The sequence below is a fragment of the Toxoplasma gondii genome, chromosome XI (genome assembly GCF_000006565.2).
Source record: "Toxoplasma gondii ME49 chromosome XI, whole genome shotgun sequence".
NCBI classification, from domain to species: Eukaryota; Apicomplexa; class Conoidasida; order Eucoccidiorida; family Sarcocystidae; genus Toxoplasma; species Toxoplasma gondii.
Window position 1 is genome coordinate 2938456 of NC_031479.1, and position 23012 is coordinate 2961467.

The 23012-nt window shown below is 52.7% G+C and overlaps 3 protein-coding genes across 3 annotated transcripts; 2 read left to right on the forward strand and 1 right to left on the reverse strand.

Annotated features, from left to right (window-relative positions):
* Nucleotides 1-1159: 1159 nt before the first annotated feature.
* On the forward strand, nucleotides 1160-11204 carry TGME49_312840 (hypothetical protein). Its single transcript, XM_018782734.1, has 8 exons — nucleotides 1160-4705; nucleotides 5710-5911; nucleotides 6421-6526; nucleotides 7364-7456; nucleotides 8325-8700; nucleotides 9030-9192; nucleotides 10098-10153; nucleotides 10656-11204. The coding sequence occupies exons 1-8, from the start codon at nucleotides 2555-2557 to the stop codon at nucleotides 10821-10823; spliced, it is 3315 nt and encodes a 1104-aa protein (XP_018635459.1). The 5' UTR covers nucleotides 1160-2554; the 3' UTR covers nucleotides 10824-11204.
* A 921-nt stretch (nucleotides 11205-12125) lies between these two features.
* Nucleotides 12126-22252, forward strand: TGME49_312860 (hypothetical protein). The gene is made up of 8 exons (XM_018782735.1): nucleotides 12126-14443; nucleotides 15051-15189; nucleotides 15738-16071; nucleotides 16605-16796; nucleotides 17792-17949; nucleotides 18660-18835; nucleotides 19576-19683; nucleotides 20443-22252. Exons 1-8 carry the CDS (start codon nucleotides 14058-14060, stop codon nucleotides 20705-20707), a joined length of 1758 nt encoding a protein of 585 aa, XP_018635458.1. The 5' UTR covers nucleotides 12126-14057; the 3' UTR covers nucleotides 20708-22252.
* TGME49_312850 (hypothetical protein) lies at nucleotides 13496-13879 on the reverse strand (the record flags this gene model as incomplete). The annotated part of the gene is made up of 1 exon (XM_002364456.1): nucleotides 13496-13879. One exon carries the CDS (start codon nucleotides 13877-13879, stop codon nucleotides 13496-13498), a length of 384 nt encoding a protein of 127 aa, XP_002364497.1.
* Nucleotides 22253-23012: the final 760 nt, after the last annotated feature.

Genomic DNA, 23012 nt, shown 5'->3' on the forward strand with positions numbered 1-23012 from the left:
TTTACAATCTGGAATCTCACACACCACCAGTTTGTGTTCCTTCCATGCCGCATTTCAGACCTCGAAGGACGAGGCTGAAATTTGCGACTCTGCTGGCACAACGGGATCACCATATCCAACGCGCACAACCGACTGTGGGAGCCGAGAGCTCACGCCAGACCCGAATTTGCCACGTTCAGAGAATTGCCTTTCTGTGGAAGTGGAAGCGACTCACAAAAGGGGGCGCTCCCTCGAGGTTGCACCCTTTTCAACTGGAAAGTGAGCCGAAACTAACGAAAAACAGCGTGTGGCTATTTGCTTCAAACCCTTTACTATACCATGCGCGGGTCCGAGTCGATGCCACACACCGGTTGTGTTGTGTACCTTTTTTAGCCGTCCTAACCCCCTTACTTTTCTTGCGTTGGTTGAGTCTTCTCAACAGTACCATTCAGAAGCACGTAACTGCATTCGTTGCTCCGTTGGGATAGGCTGGTGCCGAAACGCGCCGCCACAACCGTGCTCAACAGAAACGGGTTCCACCCAACCTTTCTCCGCCAGACAAATGTGGAAAGAGCGCGAGACGACCCTCGCTGTTGAACTCTTGATTTGACAGTCGCGGGGAAACGTCTGTAGTCTGTGTAGAGTGCACATGCTTGGCACATAGGCAGAAGACAAATCACGAGATTCCTAGCGAGCTGTGTACAAGCGCTGAGACGATATTTCCAGAGTCGGCAGTCTTTGTCGTTCACCTTCAGCTGCGATGACAAAAACGTTTTCGAGGTCGTCTACCTTCACTACCAATGTTGTCTTAGGATAAGCGTGGAATCCCTCCGGCAGTACGGTTTGGGAGGTAGCTCCTCGAAGCAAAAGATGCCTGTTCCTCGTAGAAGCAGCCGGAACCCTGACGACACTGCCAGCCTCGCCACGCGGCAGCTGCTGCCTGTTGCCCCCGCAAAGAGGTCTGAAAAGAAAACAGAACCTCTGGCGACGAAAAACACATAGACTGCACTGAACTTGACAGAAACGGGACTTGAACACAGCGGATGAGAAAGCGTCGTTCTTGCGAGATGAGAGTGTGCGCGAGCACGCATGCACGCGTATTTGTCGACTGTTCGCAAGGAAACCGAAACTTTCCTGAATTCAGCAGCTTCGGACAATCCTTGTTGTTTCGAGTAGGAAACGAAAATTCGCGGGAGGGAGATTGCCCGGAAACGACTTGTTTTCTTCGCCACCAACACTCCTTTTTCCGTGTCTCGCGCACTGCCTCTCTGACGGCTTTCCCCGTTCCCAACAGAGGCGGTGGAGCGCAGGGAAGTTTGTGGCGAGTTTCTGAGGAAATCCAGGAGAACGTGGACAAGATGCTTCACTGTTTTCAAAGACACTTTCGATCAAGTTCACTTCGCTTATGTTCGCCGTCTGTCTCTCTGCTGGAAACACCACAGCTGTTGGGGACGGCGCCAAGGGCAAGACAGGCTCAGGAGAGACCCCTGCTTGGCCGCGTTTCTTCCACTTTCGGAGTTCGCATGTTCTTCCTCCGGTTCTTCTTTCTTTCTGAACACGCTGTGTGGGTATCGGTATTTATAGAAAAAGATTCCTCGTCAAAAACGCAATTCGTAGAAGTCGCGTGACTGATGGGGCAAAGTTGTCTTTTCCAGTGTTCTTCCTTTGGGTGTTTGAACTTTTAACACGTTTGGGTGCCTCTCCGGTTCGCAGAAACCTCTTGACGACCACTGACCTTCCCGTATTGGTTCCTGCTTTCCTCTCTCACCAGCTCACTTGCTTCCGTCACTTCGCTGCTGTTCCTCTCGTTCCTCTCCTGTCTTTTCCTTCCCGGCTTCCTCGCGCTGCTTTCTCTCAAAGACACAACCTTCTCTGCATTTCAAGTTCTCCAGAAGTATGGAGTGACAAACGCACTTTGTTACCCACCAAGGTAAAGATGCCCCTGAGAATGCCTCCCCAGGTGTCGAGACACCTGCGTGCTTGCTGAGCTCGAGGAAAGTCAATTTCCCTCCCGCCTCCGAAAGGGGAGAGACAGGCCGAGCCCATCCGAGGTCTCTCGGGTTCCTCCCGTCTCTCCCCCCTCTCTTTCTCTCTTCTTTCTGCTGTCTCCTGGTTCCCTTCGCTTCGCTTTTAGACTCGCCTTGGCTCTTCTCCTCCTCCCCTCTCGGTTCTTCGTCGTTTTCGATCTCCTTCTCTCTGAATCGCCTCTCTCTTGGAGGGTGTCGGTGTCCTTCTCGTCCTCTGCCCTCCCCAACTGGTTCCGCATGGCTACCAGGGTGAGTATCACGATACGGAGGCCACCGATGAGTCCCTTGAACATTTCAGTACACCCTTCTGGTCTGCTTCTAAGACCGTCCCGATCTCTTCTGTCGCAAAGTCCACGACAACGATCGACCAAGAAGACTCCACGCTGGAGAGAGAAGAACAGTCCACTCCCTTCTGCACCGCCTTCTCCTTCTCCTTTTCTTCTGCGGAGACACGCGACAGGCTGCTGGACGGCGTTTGCCTTCGAGCTGGTGTGTTGACTCCCGCGTCGCCTGCCTGAACTTTTTTGAGAGGAAGAACTTTGCCGCTTATGGAGACAGAGCCGCCGGCTCTTCCCTCAGGACGCCTTCGGGAACTGTCCGTCTTTCTCGACGGAGACGCGAGGGGAGAGGCTGCGTTGCTGAGAGAGAAGAAACGCCTTGCAGCGACCAGCTTTGAGCCTGAGCCAGGTGTCTGTACACCTGACGCAGCTGTCACCTCGCCTCCGATTCGCTACGAAACGACACTGTTTTCTTCGCTGCCTGGAAGCCCCAGCGTAGCTGCAGAGCCGCTCGACTCTACCTCTCCTGACACAGCTCTTGAGACGAAGGTCTTTCTGGAGGCGCAGTCTCGACGCCTCTCGCTTGCTTCCTTCGACCCCACTTCTCTCTTCCTCAGGTCTCCCCCTCTTTCTTCTCTCTCCTCGAGTTCTTCTCGCTGTTCATCTTCTTCCTGTTCGTCTTCTTCCCCTTCTTCGTCTTCTTCGTCTGCTTCGTCCGCTTCGTCTTCTGTCCACTCGCCTCGCAAGTCGATAGAGACTCTCTCTTCTCCCTCTGGGGCTTCTTCAGTGTACAGACAACCGCGAGCGAACGAGAGGCCCAGCATGAAGCGGCAGCGGCCGCCTGCGCTTGTCGTGCCTTCGGTGGTTCGCCATGGGGGCGCGGATCCTCGAGAGAAAACGGGGGGAGAGCCTTCTCCGCAGCGCGTCTCCCCGCAGCGCGTCTCTCCGCAGCGCGTCTCTCCGCAGCGCGGCCAGCACTCACGTTCTCTCCCGCCGCTGCCTCCATCGACAAGCCAGCGGATGCCCGACAGATCCGCACCCTCGGTCGCCTCACCGCGTTCTCTTGTCTCGACGAAAGGCGCCGCGAAGGGGGCACCGAAGGAACGCACTCCTGTTCGCGACGAACTCTCGAAGAGAAAAGAGAGAAACGCAGATCTGCGAGCTAACTCAGCTGCCAAGGCAGCCTTGAGCTTCGCTTCGAACTTAGTGTCGAGTTCTCCTGGTGAGTCGTCGTCGGATGCGGGGTCGGAAGAGAATGTGAAGGTCTCCCCGAGGAAGAAGAAGGGCGGTTCCGCCGATGCGCTGGCGCCTTCGAGTTTGGGAGAGACGTCCACTTCTCTCCTGGAGAAGGAGAGCTGCGGCGCGAAGGAGGAGAGATGCGGTGTGAAGAAGCCTGGAGAGTCGCGAGGCAGAGGCGCAACTCGCACCTGCATGCGTTTGACGGTCTGTCAGCAGACCGCGCCGGCGCCGCGGTCGCCTCCTCCACCACGTCCGCATTTGATTCTTCCAGCTGTCTTGGGCGACCCGATTTTCAGTGTGGATTTGGATGCAGGCGTCGGCGTCGTCGCTGGCAGTTTGCTTGGGCGGGTGTCTGCTCACCTCTTTGGTCGCCAGGGGCAGCCGTCTGGCGACTCGGGTGTCTCTGCACCGTGCTCGCCGCCCCTCGCACTTCTGTTTGCGTCTCCCGCGAAGGCAAAGCGCGCGTCGTTCTCCAGGCAGCGCGTCAAGAGATTCCTCGAGGCCATGCCGGGAACAGAGAGTTTCGCGAGCGTGAAAAACGCGGCGGAGAAAACGCGGCGCGTAGCCTATAGCGTCCTCTGGAACTCTCTTCATCCGACAGCCGTCACACGGCCTCCGCCTCTGCATCCGCACTGCTACTGCCAAGAGAGCGAGAAGAAGAAGGTGCAAGAAACTGCGGAGGAGAGGGAGGAGAGGGAGAGCAAGGCGAGGCAAGAAGACCGACGAGAGAGGGAGCCCAGAGGGGCGGAAGGGCCAGAAGGGAACGCAGACGAGACTTACGCGAACGGAATTCGTCGCGGAGGAAAAGCGACGGCGGGGAGGAGAAGTGACGGCGGGGAGAGCGAAGAAACTGGAAGAAAGGCGAAAGGAGGTCGCAGCAGGGGAGGACGAGGAACGGGGCAGACGGAGACGGAGGTCGAGGGATGCTTGGAGAACGGGGAAGTGGAGAGCAAAGTCGAGATGCGGCTTCGAGATTGGCGCCGCATGCGGACACTGCTTGCGCCGCTTTTGCCTTTGCGAATGTTCAAAAGAAAAAAAACGGAGAAGAAAGAGGAGGAAGCGAGCTGTCTCTGCACGACTCTCCTTGGACTGTTCGTCCTCTTCGCGGCCTACGGCGATGACGCTTGCTCTTGCGTCAGCATCAGTCCAACGTGTACCTACGCAGTCTTCGGGATGAACGAAGTAAGGATCGAAACGGATACGTCTTCCTGTTTTTATAGGGGAAATCTAGAGGCGCTTTTTTTTGCCGATCTCACGTGACATCTCGCCGCTACAAAAGCACCCTCGTGGAAGATTCGCCGCGGTGGGTGTGTGCCTCACTCACGGTGTCCGTAGGGCCCCGGACAACCAACGAAACAAAAACATAATCGAATCTAGGAAATGCAAAAGTAGCTTCTCTCTTTCCCCTCTGGAAACGACAGTCCAACCGCGCATATACAGACGGATGCAGCAGAGTGTCGAGGTGAATCCTAAATAAAACATTTCACACAGTTCTAGGTCGCGTCCTCCCTTCTGCTCGTGCTTCCCTGGTGGGCCTTCGCGTTCTGTCCAGAGTCGGTCTCGTCTCTTCTCGGGAACCGGTCTCTGTTTTCTTGTTTTCTTCTTCGTCGAGCTTCGTGCCTCCGTGCGGTCGCGTCGCCCGTCCTTGTTGAAGACTCTGGAGAGAGAAAGCTGTGTTCCGCGTCTCCACCTGTTCTCCTCGCTGTCGTCTTCTTTTCCTGTTCTTCGTCGCCGTGTCTTTCGCTTCTCTTCACCCGTCCTGTTTCGCCTCGACTGCCTTCCTCTCGCGTCTGCTTCACGCCTTCCTGACGTCGTGCTCTTTTCTTCTGCTCATGCCACCGACTTACGCACTCAAAGAATAATGCGTTCGTCCTTGGTAGGCGATGGCCGCAGTTCGGATCTCTCGTTCTCCTCCTCTCGACTGCGGGGCTCTGCATAGCCGCTGAAAGCAGCCGGCTGTACAGCCAGCTGAAAGGAAGGTGCGGCTCTGTCTCGGGTTTTTTCGATCTTCCGCGCGCGCAGTTCGCATGTTAGGCTGTGGACTTCGAATTGCAGAAAACTCGCGACTTTGGAATCGATTTTCTTCCCTCCTACTGGAACTTCAAATGAGGAAGACCGAGCGTTCTAGTCGAAGTCGGACTCGTTCTTGGCAATCTTCCTCTTGCGGACTTGCGTGCTTCCTCCAGATCGTTCGGTGGGGAAGCGACTCCCTCAAATGTCTCGGCGGCGAACGCGTCTCGCCCTCGCAATTCGCGCCTCACAGAGCTTCTCACAGTTCTACAACTTTCTTCGTCAGTCGCCACCCTCTTCGCGCCTCTCGGAGATCTCTGACAGAGGGAGGACGCATTTTCGCTGGAGGCGGAGGCGTCGGCATGGTGATTTCTCTGGGTCAGAAAACGAAGGAAAGAGCGAGGAACGGGGTACACCAAAGCAAGCCCGAGAGCGAAAGGCAAACAAAAGAAGAAGAGAAGGAGAAGAGAACGCAGAGGGGAAACAAAGAAAACAAGCAGACACGAGATAGAAGTCAGTAGGCGGCAGGCACCGCGAAGGCAGAAAGCAGACAAGGCAAGGATACCAGTGGAAGACGGTGTGATCAAGAGCAGTTTACATGCGATCACTTTCAAAGGTAGTTCATCTGGAGGAGACAACCGCAACTTAAAAACGACAAAGAGGAGAACCAGAGAAAACGAAAGAGAGAGGGAGAAAGGGGGAAGAAGAGAGAGAGAAGAAGCAAGAGAGAAGAAGAAAGACAGGGGAAGAAAGAGAGAAGAAGCGAGAGAGACGACGACAGAGACAAACAGGCAGAGGGAAGGAGAGAAGACGAGGAAAAGAAGAAAGACTGGAAGCCGAGGGTTGCCAGAATTGCAGAAAAGAATTTGCGCTGCGTTCTTCTTTAGGCTGCGACGCCTACGCCGATCTGCAGAGATTCTTTTGCATTCCTCTCTGGAAAAGCTTGGAGGCGAACTCGATGGTCGTCGTTGACTTCGACGGCACCTTCCTTCTGTCAGTCTGAACACCTTAGTCATGAAGTATTCTTGCGAGCACTCGGGTTCCAGACAGGGGACAGCGATGTCGGAAACGAGACAGAGACGAGGCAGAAACGGTGGGAGAGACGGGCGTCGACACCGGTAGACGACGGGAAGGAGAAAAAGACCCGAAGGGGAGACACCGCGAATGATGTAAATAAGTGAAAGAGAAAGCGGGAAGATGGTGAGACAGACCGGGCAGACAGAGCGAGAGGAAGCGCGCCAAGTCGGAACGAAGAGGAAGAAGGGAGGATTTCTCAAATGTAACCACGTAGTCGAACTCGCAGGATAGTCTCCTCAGAAAGAGCAGCAGAATAGAGTTGAGGTGCAAGTTACTGCAGACTTACAACCAGGTGCAGGCCATGTCTCAGAGCAACGGAGACCGTCAAGGTGGGGAGAGAGGCAGAAAAGGAGATGGCGCGAAGATGAACAGAGCCCCCCTTCTCGCCTGTCACTCGAGACGCGCGAGAGAAGCGACAAAGGAAGAGAGAAAATGCAGTGCAGAACATGCAAACACGAGGAAGGAGAAGACGGTCGAGGAACGGTCCCGGCCGCGGGTGTCTGCGTCTGCTTCAGGCCGAAGCGTCTTATGAAACCGCGTCACAAAAAGTAGACAGCTATTCGTTTTGTCGCCATTGAGGAGCCCGAGACAGACGCACTTAGAGGAGTGCGAAAGAAGCTGCCTGTGAAGAGAATCTGGGGAACGACTTTCGACTCGAGACTTCTTGCGCATGCAACTCTGACGTTCGTTTGTTTTCGCGAGCGTTTTTCTGGATGGCTTCTGCCAATGAGGTGTCTGTTCTTTGGCGTTCAGGTGCGTGATGGGAGACTGCATCTCGCGCTTTCGCTACTTCTACCTCGTGGATCTGCGCGGCGCATGCAGCCGAGAATTCAAAGAGAACTACGGGTTCGTTGTCTACAGAAGAGAAGACAGCTCGAACGCGTCTCTTCTCTGGAGGGACTGGAACAATTGAGAGACTTAAATGATGTCGAAAGGCGCGAAAAGCGGTTCGACGGACGAGAGAGAAACCCGATAGACAGTCTCGCCGGGAAAGCTGAGAGGGGCGTCCCGTGGAAATCCTTAGGTGTACCTACACACGGAGTGTGCTGTGTTCAACGATTCGCGGACTGTGGGCTTTCCTGGAAGAATCGTCGCTTGTCAAATTCTTCTTTGGTGTCTTGTTGAAAACGCAGCATTCCCGCCAGGTTCGCGACACCACAGAGTTTCTCTTCGTAGATGTCTTGACGCGAGTCCTTCCTTGTTCTGGACTCCTCGCTTTCCGTCTTATCGCCATTGCCTCAGATCTCTCGCCGCCTCCACTCGCTCCTCCCTTTTGTCGCCCTCCGGAAGAAGGAAACGTGGTGTTTTTCCGCTCTCCATCTCTTTTTTGGAAGAGAGACCCTGAGGGCGCGACTGTGTCGCCTCTCTCTCTCAGAGCGATAAGTCCTTCACTGTCTCTCCATCTTTTTTTTGAGCCGTCTCTTCCGTTCCTTCTTTTGAGTCTTCCTGGATGCCTTGCTCTTCGCATCCTTCCTTTTCTCTCTCTTCTCCATCTCCTTCCGGTTCCTCTCTTCCGTCTTGTTCCTTTCCTTTCTCTTCTTCTCCTCTTCCCCTCCTGCTTCTCCGTTCCCTCCTTGTTCTCCTTCTTCACTTGACTGTTCTCCTCCCTCTTCTGCCTTCCCTCCTCCTTCCCGTCTTGTTCTTCTTCGTCTTCTCCGCCTTCGCGTCTCCGCCGCCCCCTGAGAGCAATGGTTTCCGCTTCTCTGTTCTTCAGCTGGGCGGCGTCGCGTAAGAACTTGGTGCACAAGTTCGTGGCATACAGACGGGAGGCGCCGAAACACTTCGCGCTGGCGAAGCTTTTCCGCAACTCGTTCGTGCTCGTTTGCGAGGACAGCTCCGCAAACCGGATCGCGGTCTACGACGCCTCTGCCTCGATTCTCCAACACAGCAAAGAACGGCAGAGACATGCCGAGGAAGTTCGCCGCAAGCGAGAATGCCAGAGCAAAGAAGAGGACGCAGAGCTCGAGGATCTGCCACCCTGGGATGAAGACGCCCTCTGCGACGACGCCGCAGAGGGCGGCAGCTGGGACGCCGACAACTTCGACCCAACGAAGAACCCAGTCATGCCCATCGATCGCGCATCTCCCGTGGTGAGGCCAGAGAAGAAAAAGACGTCTCGAAACGACTCCTTTGTGAAAAAGACAACAAGGCAGAGAGGGTGCAAAGATGAAGAAAGACTGTAAGAAGCTGCACGCCTTTGAACGCTCAGTGTCATGTCATCTTACAGCTTCTATCTCTGCATACATGCCGAGACACACATGGAACTATATATATATATATATATATATATGCTGTATGTTTGTCTATAGGTGTATGCAAATGTTTCCATGCATTCGGAGATGCATATTTAGGAGGCTCGACAAGTTGAAGTCTGGTGTGGTTTGAAGCAGTTGTTTGAATTTGTGGCTTTCCTTTTCAGCACACTTTCTTGGGGCACTTGACATCGATCGTGGCTGTGGATGCCAGCCGAGAGGACGATCTGCTCCTCTCGCTCGGCTCCGACGCGAAACTGTTTCTCTGGCGATGGAAATTCACTGCCCCCCTCATGGTCTTCGACTGTTCTCCGGCTTCCTTCAGTCTCGGTGAGCAGAGCACACGCTGCGTAGAAGAAAAGGAATTCTGGAGGGGAAAAGAAACACGGAGACACACCGAGACGGTGTCGCCGCATACGCATTTATGTTAGATATATGTGTATATATAAACATACATGCATACATAAATATAACTCTCTCTCTCTCTCTCTCTATATATATATATATATACATGCATACGCCTGCAGAAGCCGTTTCGGGTGTATGTGGCGGTGCTGGAGAGCGGCTTATATACAGTCGCAGCCGTGTTTTGACGCCAAGCAAAGGACTGGAAAGATACCTCAGGTCTGACGCCAACGCGAGAAGAACTGCGCTTGTGGGTGTGTGCGCGGGAAGTTGTAAGAAGCAAAGAGTGTTTGCCGGTCGATGTGAAAATCCAGATCATGGGTCCCATGAGGAATGCATGTGTATCTTCACACACATCGTTTTCCAAAGCGATACTAGAAGTTATATATATCTATCTGTACATATTTATAAATCTATGTAAAGATTCATACGTGTATAGTTGTATGAAATATGCGAGTGTCTTCTGTGTTACATTACTTCGGCAGTGCATGTGCATATATAACACAATGTATATATGTTTATGCTGACATACAAGTGACGTTTGCTTGGGAATGTACGGGGTAACAACTACATCTCTTTGCATTATATAGAGGCGTTGCGCATGCGTTTTGAGATGAGCGGTGACTTTGGGTAGTTGTGCCTTGCATCTTTCGATTCGAACTGGCTTTTAATGCGTGCACTCGTTGCAATCGTGTTCAGTCGTTTCCGCGTCGATTTTTGCGACTTTTCTGAGGACTCTCACTACAATTTTTAGCCAGGGTAACTGGAAATAATTTTGGTTTTCATCTTTCAAATCATTTCCGGCGTGTCTGTGTGCGTCTGCCCCTTAGGCTGGCCTTGGGTTCTCGTGAGTCATGAGGACATGGTCGCCTTCTCTTGTGACCATGTAAGCACAGAAGACACACGGAAGTGGAGACGCAGTAGCAGATTCATATCCACGATAAAACCACGCCGCAACTTTGTGTTTTCTTCGGGATCCAATAAAATGAAACGCGTTGTGAAAAGAAAATGAAGCACGTGCAGTTTCATCGACCACTCTGCTGCGGTCTCGTGATCGAGGGTTTACGGTTCAACATAAAACGCTCTGCGTATAGTCAGAGGGGGAGGAGAGTTTAGGGTAGTGTGGTTGAAAACCGATTCTGATGCGTATCTGCACATCCGTTGTCTTCATGACTGTGTTTAAACGATGCACATAGGAGGTTTGGCGGGACCCCAAGCAGAAAGCCATATGCGCAACACTCGTGTTTATTTATATATGCATATACATGTAAATTTGTAGGTGTTTACTGGCAACTCTTGCTCGAAGAGGCCGTTAGAAGAAGCATGCAGAAGTGTTCTCACAAAAAGTGCCGTGTGATGTTTTGTGTCGCCACCTCCTTTTAACTCAGGGTGTTTACGCGATGCAGCTGTCGCGCAACACGCAGCCGAGGTCGAGACGGATGCCTCTGTCTCGGTCAGGGAAAAACGTTTCGAGTTTGACAGGCGGGGATATCAAGAGAGAGGTAACGGGGACTGTCCCAGCAGCGGAAACAGAGCCGTGCACGCGCGGGAACTAGCTTTTTTTTTACTTAGCTTTCCGCTCCTTTGGATTCAAAAGAGTTTACGAATGGTACGTCGTGTACCCGTTTGTTCTTATTGGAGGGCCCAGTACAGTTGGCACGGGTGACTTGAGCGTGAGTAAAAGCGGTGCAGAGTTCCGCACGCAGGCTCTTGAATAAGGACGGGACGTCCGGAGTTTTTGATGCTAGAAAAAGGGAAAACGAAACGAAAGTTCTAGATCGACAGGGATCGCATGCACAGGTAAAGGCTACGGACACAAACTATCTGGCGCATTGGTGTTACCCTTTTTTTTCTGTTCCGTGCCTCTCTGTGTTGCTCTGAAAAAATGCGTAAACATCACCGGATTTTTTTGAGCACCTAGGGAAACCTACTGAACCCATCTCTTCAGCGCGTGAAGGGGGACGCCTCTGTTGAAATGGGAATAGTGACAGAGCTTACCAGACGCAGCGAAGAGTGTGAAAGACAGACACAGATAGAGACGTGTCCCAGTATCGCGAGGTTAGCACTGTAGACCGTTAACGAATCTAGAAGTCACTGCTTTTTCGACGCAAGAGATTCCCCTCACTCGAGCTAGGCTTCGAAGATTCGGGAGAAAGGCTCGATATGAGGAGAGAGCAAGCAGAGGAACCAGTCACGAATGTAGAAAACAGGGACTCTCTGAGCTCCACGACTGCCTCTGGGATTTGTCCTTTGATTCTCTAAGGGAACAGAACACTGCCCACGAGAAAGGGAAGTCCTGGTCTGCTGTTTGACGGCCGCACGAACCGTAAGCCCTATGAAAAGGAAAGATTTCATGAGGCTTTTCTCAAAACAACTAGACAACTGAATTAAGTAGATGGCTGAACTGTGGGTTCGTTCCACTGTCCAAAACGGAACACTGGATTGGACCGCGTTTTTTTTTCGCACAGCAACAGAGTCGGGCAGACTGCAGTGCGCCGCACTGCGTCCTTCATACAACCGTGAAAGCGTTTTTTATTCACTGACCATGGCAACAAACGCGGTCTTATGCTCAACGTCATTGCATACCCCGTTGGTGTTATCGCCCGAACGAAAAATGAACTGCTTCGTCGCGGCAGGTAAAAACGCGGGGCGGGTGTAGCAAAGTGGATCAGACGCCATACTGCTACACTAGAAGTCGGTTGTTTTTTTCTTGGATGCCCACCACTGTATGGTGTGAACTGGTAGGCACCGCCATAAAAATATGTGTAGTTCCGTAGGTGGAGTGTGTGACGTCTTTGAAAATGCCAGACACACGGCGTGTACCGACTTGACTCCGTGTAAGAGGAATTGGAGTTCATCGTCGTCGAAAGTTCTCAGGTCATCGAGGCGAATCTCATACGTAGAAACGACGTGAGATATCTACAAGACTAAAGTCAAACACTATCAGCTACGGTGAAACTTGAAGTTGCTCGTTTGGCACTCAACGGAAGAAGCAACGGCTGAGAAAATGTGTTACACCTGAGCTGCACAGCGGTATCATTCAAAACGCCGACACTCTCGAAGTACCACTGAATATGCCATACATCCGGTTCCAGCGTTGAAAACATTCAGTATCACGTTTCAGGTACGGTTACGAGTGGCTTTGTACAAACGCACATCAATACTTGTCGTAGACTCCAACCGCAGAAACGCTGGACGGCGGCGGTGCTTAGGTTAACTGTAAATCGAATGATATCCGCTGTTTCTACTTTCATATTCGCGCAAATAGCATGAAGTGGATTTTTCCTTGCATACCAAATGCGACCGGACGGAAACTGTTCGTCATACCACTGTCCCAAGTACCAAGAGGAGCCTATTAAACAGGCGCTCTGCGGCAGTCAACACACGGGGGAACCAGAATCCAGACGGCTCACGGTCAAGAGGACAGAAGGGGAGCAAATGAAGGTATTCACCTAGGCTTTACCCGGGCTTTGATTCAGCGGCATTTCTTAACTCAACGGGATGCCAGTGAATGTCTCATTCTTGCGTTGCGGATGAGGGCCGCTGAGAGACTCTCAGCTCAGCGGCAGGCCTGCGTGGATTATAACAGAGCCACAGTGACGGGACAAAGACCAAGGAGGAAAACCAAGTGTGAAACACGCAAGAACACAAGTAGAGAGGAATAGTAAGGGGGCGAGGAGCGCCGATCATGACGAGAGAAGGCAGAAGGCGGCATTCGTTGCACAGGCGAGTCTGGAGCTCTACGGGGTCGACGCACACTCGGGGGGGGAGGCTCGAGGTGACGATACACTCGAAGCCCGTTGTCTGTACGCCTGGTTTTTGTGACACTTCTCCAGTCAAATTGTCCTGAGATTGAGGAACACCGCCAATGCTCTCAAAATCTGTCCACGTTAACCTTTGACTTGCACTCGCGAGCAACTGTCCGGCACGCGTGCTGTCGGTTCCTGGCAGGCTTCCTCGCGGCGATCGCCGGTTCCCGACGCTTGTCTCCAACGCAACCCGGTAACCGGACATCTGTCATGCGCTACAGAGGAAAAATGCACCTCTTCTTGCAGCCAGACAATTATTCGGAGTTCCTTTTGTCAGCCGTCTCGCCTTTTCCTTCCATCAGCCCCGCTTCTGAAGATTGACTTTGACGCTCGCGCCGTTTGCATGGTTTCCACCGCGGGCAGCGTACACAGAAAGAGGCAGGCGCGTGTGCTGTTTCGCAACTTTGTTTGCCTCGTCTTCACGTCTTTCTGCGCGAAGACTCGACATTGTAGTCTTTTTTCGTGACCGTTTGAGTGGGAAGCAGGCGGGCACCCTTTTCCTCCGCAGAGAGCGCACTCAAAAACCACCGATACTCACGCAAGGCACATCTAGTGCCGCCGGTCGCAGTCAAGACGACTTCCGCCTTTCTCACCGGCCGGCTCCCGTCATTCTGCCGGAGTTGAGTTGTCTCTTGTCCCTTCTTTCGCCACCTCTCGTCTCGACTCGCTTGAGAGTGAGAAATTCTCAGAACGGAGCTTCCCTGTGGTCCCTCTGGGGCAGCTGCAGGTCTCGCGCGGTGCTGGCCCGCCGCCTCTTTCTTGCGGTTCACACTGTCTCCGTCAGTTGTTCTGTCGGTACGCATATTTTCCAGACTCTACAGAACCGAGTGCCTGCAGGCGTGTCCCTTTCTTGCGTTTTGTGGGCCAGAAACGCTGTCCGGATCCCTGCATTTATGGATAAACACCCGAGACGGTGTAGGTATGGATCTGCGGAGGGGTCGGTAAGATTCTTCACAGGTTCCTGTCTTCACTGTTTCCCAGATGTCAACACACAGTCTTTCAGCGATGCCGCCGCCACCTCCTGGTCCCCTCCAACTAGCTGCTGCCCCCCAGAGCCGCAGACGAGGCAGGCGGCCAGAGGCACGACACGCCGCGTCTCCCGCTTCACTTCCCTCTTTTGCGCTTTGTCTCCCTGTCTCTTTGCCCCACCGCGCGTACTGTCTCCGACACGTCTTCCTCGGCTGCCTCGGCCTCTTCGCTCTCTTATGGAACTCTGGCCAGCTGGCCTCTGCCCAACTCCGCATCCAGTCGCCTAAGCACCTCATCGAGGAACTGAAGGGCGCCGGAGCCTTCGAGGAGCAGGCGGGAGAAACCATTATCGGGTCCACTGCGTCCTTCGGCACTCCTGCATACGGAACTGTCCTCAGGTAACCTCGCTGGCAAAGAAGATGGAGGCAGAGAGACGCACACAGAGAAGGAACGCGATACACAGAGAGAGAAAGAGAGGGAAAGAGAGGGAGACCGAAATAGATAGGCATGCGCAGAGAGCGAATGAGAAACGCACACATGCAGAGAGAAAGAAGTGAGAGAAGGTGCGAGAATGGAAGCAGTGCAGAGGACGGCGTAGGAAAGAAACATCAGGATGGCGCCTATCGAGGTATAGAGAGAGAATTGAAATGAGAATGTCAGAGAAAGAAGACGAGAGAACAGAATGCGACGGAGAAGGAGATGGATCTGAGGATGAGCAAATGGACAGGAGCCAGTCCAAGAGGCGACCGATCCCCGCAGAACTGGCGTGACTTCTTAGCTACCCACGTAGTTCTGCCGTGTTTATGGACTTTCTGCATGTGGCCCGGGTGGCTGCATACAGTGGAGGGGAGAAAGGCGGTGGGATAGGGAAGAAGATATCAGAAGCGCTGTAGCAACGCCACTCGTTCTGTGTATCTGACTCTCCTCTAGGTAGGCTGAGATTTTCTTCTTTGTGCGTGAGAATGCTGCAGTCCATGTCTATTTTTGCTCTCGTTTTGCGCCCAGAGGAAAGGCATTCTATGTGCCCGACCCCGCGACAGAGCGCGTGGACAGCGGCAGTCACTGCACTCCAGCGTATTGCGAGAAAATCAAGAACGAAGTGGATCAGTGGAAGAAATCAGAGGCGACAGGAGGACCCAGCAAGGTACGGCTAGAATCTCAGGAAGAGACCTCTCCGGTATTCTCCTCTTGGATGCTCTCTCCGTCTTGACTTCTCCCGTTCTATCTACCTGTATGTATGTGTTTCCATCTCTCTCGCTGTCGCTATCTAAATGGTCGGCCTGTCTCTCCATCTGTTTCCATCCAGCTCTATCAAATCTTCAGCTATCTCTCGTGTATATTTGTTTCTCTCTCGCACTCGCAGTGTAATGTCTCTGTATCCCTTGTTGTGAGTGTGGAGTCGCTGGTTGCTCTCCTCTCCTGCCTTTTGCCATATTACGATTGACGCATCCTCTCGTTTTATCTTGCCTTGCTCTTCCTCTCCCTTTCGCGTCCCCCCCTACCCTCCGTATTTATTACCCTCCCCTGGGTTGCAGATCGCGCCGTCGTTGCCTCTCTTCGTCTGGTGTCCCGCCGCCAGCGCTTTTTCTATGCGTTTTGCGGGCAGTCTTATCGATGTGGGACTTGTTGAGTAACTGGAGGAACGCTCTCCGTTCGCACATCTTAGATCTCCTGTTTTATCTCCTTTTTCAGGTTATTTTCTTTCTGGATCGCGGCATTTGCACCTTCGCGACGAAAGTGAGAATTGCACAAGCATGTGGAGCGGATGCAGCAGTCGTGGTCGATCGAGGCGTCTCTGGATGGAGTCGGTCTTATATTCGGTTCAATGTGATAATGAGCGACGATGGAACCGGGCAAGACATTAATATTCCTAGCGTCCTCATTTCGAGGGCAGACGGGCAATTAATTCTTGACGCCATCATCGCGGGTGCCGGCGATGAACCTGTTCTTCTCGAAATGGAATGGAACATTCCCAATAGATGGCCCGTCGCTGTCGAGTTCTGGACAGATCCAGGCGAACGACAAAGTAAGTGCATCCTTACACAGGTTCGTAGGCGCATATATGTGTGAATGTGCGTTTCTCCATCCTTTTGTATAAATGTGCAGGTATATGTATCTATATTGATATGACTATATCTGCCTTTCTATGTCTACCTGTCTGTATCTTTGTAACTATATGTATGCATAGGTGTCTATCCATATAAATATACCTTCTATATCTATCCATCTGTATCTATCTACTTCTATCTATACATGTTTACCCATATCCATTTTTAGCTCTATCCATATCTACCGAGCTGTATTCATCTCTCTATATCTATCCATCCATTTCTGTCTGTTTCTATGTATATTGATGGATTTGTTATCGTATATTATATGCATATATATATATATATATATATTTGTATGAGTTCCTGTTAATCTGAAACTCTCTCTATCCATCTGCATTTATTGATATAAAACTTTGTGTATCCCCGCGTATCGATATATCGGTATTTATATCTGCAGGCATGTGCAGGGATTCGCCTGTATCTTTGTTGTCTTTTTGTGTTTTTTCAGGCAGCGCGTTTCTGCAGCAGGTCGCGCCGCACATGTTAGAACTCGGTCCACATGTCCGGTTCAAGACGCTCTACTCGATTTTCGAGATCGAGGGGGGAAGCGGCGAACTTTGTCTCACCAAGGGTCTCTACAAACAGTTTCCGCAGGCGTACTGCGCTTTCGACCCTGCTGCGCAGTCCGTAGCCCACACTGGTGAGAGCTGTAGAAAGACAGAGAAACAGATAGAAGTGGAAGAAAAGGGAAGAAAGAGGGAGGAAAGAGGAAGGACGTGAAGGAACATGGAAGAGAAAACCAGGCAAAGAAAGTGACAGAAAAAGAAAGAAAGAGAAGGAAACTGAAAGTAACAGAAAGAAGAGCAAGAGAATTAGGAGCAAGAGAGAGGAAAGCAAGAGCACGAAGAGGACGTGGAACTGAAGGTGTAGGGAGGTGAGGAAAGCAACGTAGGAGGAGCGCGAAGGAGAAGAACGAGCACGAGCAGAAAAAGAAGAAGACGAAGGGCGAGAAGAAGGAAGACGAGAAAGCGACGTAGAGGGTGATTCAAGAAAGTGAGGAAACCGCCGACGAAGAGAACGAATTTAAAGCGGAGGACAAGCAAGTGCGTTTGGGGTTGATATAGGGAACAAGGGCAACTCAGTGGAATGTGAGTCAAAGCGTTGAGTGTCTTTTCTGGCAAAGGCAAATGGCGAGGGAACAGAAGCAATGCTTGAAAGTTTGGAGGGAGCGCAGGCGGAAGAAATGTGAATCCAGAGAAGGTCCGCGAGTAAATGATAGTCGAACAAGAACTCAGACAAAACCTTCGACCAAGTCGCGTCGTTCTCGCCGCTCACTTTTTTTTCTCCTTGTTTCCTCTGTCTTTCGCGTGCACTTGTTCACTCTCTACGTCTTGTTCCCTGCGTTTCTCTACGTCCACCTTTTGCGCCCGTCCCTTTCTCGTTGGTAACGCCGCCTCCTCGCGCCCAGCAGCTCTTTCGTCTCTTGTCTCGAATGCGTCTCAGACCGTACCTACTGGAGTCCTCAGTTTTGGCGGAACGGCCGGTGATTGAGACTCGGTTGGTCGGCACAATCGAAGAAATACACCCTGTTTGTCTCTGGCGTCTTGGAAGTGTACGGTGGTCGGTCGTTTCGTGTCTACGCGTCCTCCCACAGTGTATGTGCACCCTACGCCCTCGGTGTCTCCTGACTCACAGGCAGCGAAGTCGTGGAGGAGGCGCTGCGAGAGGCTTGTCTCTATCAGATCACCGCAACGTCTGCGAAGGATCTGCCTGACTCGGAGTTCTCCAAAGAGTTTTGGCAGTACCACATGCTCATGGCTGACCCGCAAAAAGGCTGCTTTTTCAACGGAGAAGTGAGCAGAAAAGGAACGGGGATTCGTGGACCAAGGTGTCGTGCATGCAGCGCCAGTGAGGTAACACCTGCAGCGAGACACCCTGCGATGTATTCGACAGCGGGAGTTCCAGGGGACATTTGAAAAAGCAAATAGAGGGATACCCGGGAAACTGTGTTTTCGTGACGCTCCGTCGTCTGGCGATGGCCAAACAGCTGGAGAGGTTTCACTCAAGAGGCGCGAGAAGGAACCGGTTCGCGAATTGGAGAAGGACTCAGAACTTGCGAGCGTCATTTCCGTCTCTTTCATGCCCTGATGAAGTCGGGGGAGAAAGCACATCGAAATCAAGTCCGGCGCCGGCTCTTCCCTGTAGACAGCGTGGACAGCTAACACTGTGCTGGATTTCACTTGTCTGCGGCAGTCACGCAGAACCACCGGTGACTTGTGCAGTGCCACACATTCTCAGTTCAGTTGTGTAGTTACAATGCGTTGCATGCCGATTGGGGTTGACTGAATGCACCACCTGATTGAAAGGCTCTTCACAGAGGCTGCCGGGGAGGGAAACAGCTGAACACTCTCGTTCTCTGTCATGTCTCTTTTGCGGGAAGCGTCAACGGCTTCCCAATGAGGTTCAAAGTTCAGAGAGTATGTGGAACTCGTTGCAGAAAGCGGATGCATGTGTTGGGGAGTCAAGCGCCCGTTGCTGTCTTGCTGTCGTGTATCTGGTTCAGGGCCGACACGAGTGGGGGGAGAGTTGCTCCATGCGGTTGATGAGCGAAATTCTGTCTTCTGGACAAATGAAACTCTTGAAGGAATGCATCGATGGGCCGCAAGGGCGCCAGCTCCTCGACGTCTCAAAATCCAATCGAACCTGGGGACCGATCGCTCTCCGCGTCAACGGCGCGAGGTCAGTTGTGAATCTCCAGACTCACCGATTTTCTGCGCTTTCTAGAGCTTTCACACTCTGGAACCGCTGCAGATTTCTCCTTGTTTTCACAAAAGGCGCCACCTGCGTTTGAGGCGTCGGGGAGTTTCTCTTGATTCGATTCCTTCCGCTCTCGGTAGCTTAGAGCCGTTCGTCTCCCTCCCTCTCAGTTCAATGACCCTGTCGCTGTAGCTTCAAGTCGTTTGCACACCTTCTGAGTGCTCTCTCGTTTTGCTTCTGGGCTTCCGTGCATTCGGCGTTTGCCCTTCTTTGTTTCTGCGATCCTCGTGCATTCTTCGCTCTCCGCGGCAGCTCCGCTTGAGCCTTCTGCATGCGCTTTGTGGTCGTTGTTGACACAGCTTTTTTCTGGCTGCCTTTTCACCTCACAGTCGGTCTTCTCTCCTTTTTCCTTCTTCGTCGCTTCTTCGCGATTATTTGGGCTCTCTATTGGATATGCACTCGCTTCAGGCGGCCGCTTCCTTCTTCATCTTCTTCGTCTCGTGTTTCGTTGCAAGGCAGTGTCTGGATCATCGGCCTCCCTCCAGTAGCAGAGATCATTCGGTTGCTCAAAGTCGTCAATTCACGAGTTGTGCAGATTCGGCACACCTTCCATTGTGCATGCTACGCCTACTTTTTTGTGGCCGCTGGATGTGGGGGCGCGCTTGCTGCGCATGCAGTCGGGAAAGAGGCTCAGCTTATTCCTCCTTTTTCGCATCTTCCAGGTTTAGCGGCAATCTGGATGTCGAAACGGCCATGCGGGTGATCTGCGCCTCTACAAAGGACCCCAACACCGACCGATACCGCGCGCCGGAATGCGAGAAACTGATGATGTGAGGATCGATTCGCGGCAGGGAAAGCATCTCTCAGCCCCGACAGGTTTCTTTTTTGCTCTGCCAGGAGACGGACACTGAGTAAAGGGCGCTTTTTGTTGCTTCCGGGAACCTTGTGTGTCTCGCTGTTCAGAGACGCATGCATGCCAGCGGTTGACTGGTGGATTGTTTGCCACAGCTCCACTTCTGTCTTGCCTTTCTTCGTCTCCAACTCTCTTTGGTCTCTTCCTTCTTCTGTACGCCGCGTCTCGGCTGTCAGGGAAACCTCCTTCTGTTCAGTTGCTCCCCCTGCCTCTTCCGGATTGAAATGCCCCTCTCTGGTGCCTGCCGCCGTGTCTCTGCTTTTCGTTTCCTTCCCTTCTCGCGCGGACGTAGATCCCCCTGGCGTAGGTGGGAGATGAGGCGCCACCTGCTTGTCGAGGCACTCGTAGCTGAGTCTGTCGAAACACAGAGGCTGTTTAGGCAGAGACGCGGCACGTCGTGATTTCTTTGTGTTCATCTTTCTATACATCTTTTGAACTACCTATGTCTGTCTATCGGTGTCTCTCTGTCTCACGATCTGCATGCCTTCACACTTCTGTATAAATAAGTACACTCATAGATTTATGTGTGTCGATCTTATTGTGGACTCGTGGGTGGAGAGCTTGATGCTGAGCGTGTTCGCCACTTAACGTTTGCCTGAAGAGGGCGGCGGAGGACGTGCCTGTCGTCTTCTGTTAGGAAACAGGCGTTCTGTGCGTCACTGGCTTGTGCATACAGAGAAGTGCATAAAGAGGAGGCACCGTGGCTGCGAGATGCGCCCGACTGGCAGAACTTCTTCCTGGTTCTGCTCTTCCTGGGAATCATCGCTGCATGCGCGGTCGCGCTCTACTACAGGGTGGCGAAACAGCGACTGCTTCAGGAAGTGCGGCGGGAAGTGAATGCGGAGATCCAGCAGCAAATCCAACAGTATTACGAAATGAACGAAGAACGGGCTCCGCCCGCAAGACGCGGCCTCGAGCGACAGCCTCTTGTCGTCCCCTGAACACCCCACCTTCGCGGAGGACGCTTCGCTCCGGTGGACTCTCGGGTGTCTATACACTCGCGCTCTGTACGGCCTGTCAGGTGTATGTACACCCGAGACTTGTACGCCAGGGTGTCCTCTGAGTATACAGGTGTTTGCGGGTGTATGCGTTGTGCTGTGGACCTTCACAGGCGCACAAACACGGCTCTGGTTTCTTTCCGTTGTTTTGGGTTGTCTGGCAGTGGCCTATGTAAAAAAACGCATATAAACATGCTGCCGCACCCGGAACGTAGAGAGAGACACGCAGGTTCATACCTACGTCTGCAAATGCAGATATATAGACTCTCTCGCGTGTCTATATATGTACATCTTGAATCGGCATCTGTCCCTCTGACGCAGTGTGAAGATGGCTTTACAAATGCAGAAAGCAACAATCTATGCATGGAGAGGCTGCGGGCGGGAGAGGGGAAACGAAGCAACACATGGGAGACACAGTACGAGAGGGTGACTGCACCGTCGCCGTCGTGACTTCTTTAGAGAGAACAGAGGGAGAGGAGAATGCTGGACAACATGCGAAGAAGCCGGATGGGGTTCGCAGGGCGCCGAGATCCCAGAGCGAGACTGGACAGAATCCCGCGAAAGGAAGGACAAAAGTGAAACGCAAGTGAAGAACGACAGACGAACGGTCCGCGCAGAAAGCTCAGAAGCAGCAACGGGCAGGAATGGCGAAGACGAATGATAACGTTACCGTTCGGTTACGTCCAAACTGCCGGGATTTTTCTCGTTCGTTTGGCCTGCCTCGGCCTCCGCAAGGACCGGGGAGGATCAAACCGGACAAGACACTCAGGAGCGTTCTCCTCCTTGCGGGCCTGAGACGTCTCACCTCTTCACCTTGTGTCTGCTGTGCGGTGTATGTAGACTGAGATTCCCTCAAGCGGTGGATTTTTTTCTTCTTTTTCTGCGTCGCAAATCCAGTCTGCGGAAGCGCGTTCACACGCAGTGCTGATCAGGCCATGAAGAGGGGCAAGGCCTGCTTCGCGGCATCAGGGGACCGTTTTCTTGTTGGAGGTCAGACATCTTGTGTCTTGACCATTCCCGATTTCCGGTCTGTCCAGACGCTACCAAGGATTAACAGCCACATGTGACGCCGGCCACTCCAAACGAATATCCGCGATCATCGCGTGCACACACCCATGTCTACTTTTGTGTATCCATATATCTGTATGTACATATATATATATATATATATATATATATATATATATATGCACTTTGGAGGTTTTTTTCTCACTGCTCTGTTCGGCTGCTTGTGCAAGGCCACTCACCTTGTCCCCCATTGTGAAGATGCGGCTGATCTTTTTTTCCAGTTCGGTGGATTTACCATTCGTGTTCACATGTGGGTTCCCTCGGCTGACGGCTCCGTTTCAAAACGCGCAACTCGGACCTTCGCACCTTCCCTTTTTTATGATGCATGCAGTTAAAGGACGCAACCGAATCTCTTTGAATGCGTTCCGGCTTCACAGCGCCCAAATATCGCAGTCACCCCGCCTCGCCCTCACAGGGCACAGGAAATCCAACACTCCCTGTGTTTCTCGGGAGTTCCATTGTCGTCGGATTTCTCGACGCGGCGCATGTACAGATGTGCGCAGCGCGGTACTTCGCCACGGTAGCTGCGTTTTTTGCGGCGTCTCCTCGCTCTTTTTTTCTTTTCCGGCGGACACAAAGCCACTGGCTGGGGCGTCGTGGGTAACGGACAAAAACTGCTAGCTGACAGCAACTCGTCAGGAAACCGAAGGAAGCGCATTCTGGACCGTCAACATACGAGCGTTGTATGAACATGCAGCACACGCCTCCGCGCCAGGGGACACGATTCGAGTCGACAAGAGAGGCTGACGCGCAGAATCAGGGAGGAAATCGAGTCGCACTGACGCGAGCGTACAGATGGACGTGGGTGCATGCGCAGGCAGCGAAGTGGAGCCGATTTAGACGGCCGCGAGGCGCCTGCCTGAGCAGACACGCATACCACTTTCGCACGGATGCACAAATTCGTGAATAACGTAGAATGCCATAGAGAACAAAGAAAGCCGGAAGCACTGGGGAGAGATGACGCGCCAATCGGCGTCTCGCGAAACGGAAGAACGCGTACACCCACTCACACACACACGCGCGAACGAGGCGGGAGACGCTGCCTCTTGCGCCGTAACACCGGGTTGCTCGGCACCGGTTGTTTTCTTGGAAATTAGCGCTTCAGCAATCGCCTCCCAAGCGAGGCATTTGAGCGCAACAACCTCCTAACTCGCGCGCGCTTGGCGTTAGACAGCCACTT

Coding starts and splice junctions, on each gene's coding strand:
- TGME49_312840 (XM_018782734.1), top strand. CDS start 2,555: ATGGAGACAGAGCCGCCGGCTCTTCCCTCAGGACGCCTTCGGGAACTG. Junction 9,193..10,097: donor TCCGGCTTCCTTCAGTCTCG/GTGAGCAGAGCA, acceptor TCTGCCCCTTAG/GCTGGCCTTGGGTTCTCGTG. Junction 10,154..10,655: donor TCGCCTTCTCTTGTGACCAT/GTAAGCACAGAA, acceptor CTTTTAACTCAG/GGTGTTTACGCGATGCAGCT.
- TGME49_312860 (XM_018782735.1), top strand. CDS start 14,058: ATGTCAACACACAGTCTTTCAGCGATGCCGCCGCCACCTCCTGGTCCC. Junction 14,444..15,050: donor GCATACGGAACTGTCCTCAG/GTAACCTCGCTG, acceptor TTTTGCGCCCAG/AGGAAAGGCATTCTATGTGC. Junction 16,072..16,604: donor AGATCCAGGCGAACGACAAA/GTAAGTGCATCC, acceptor GTGTTTTTTCAG/GCAGCGCGTTTCTGCAGCAG.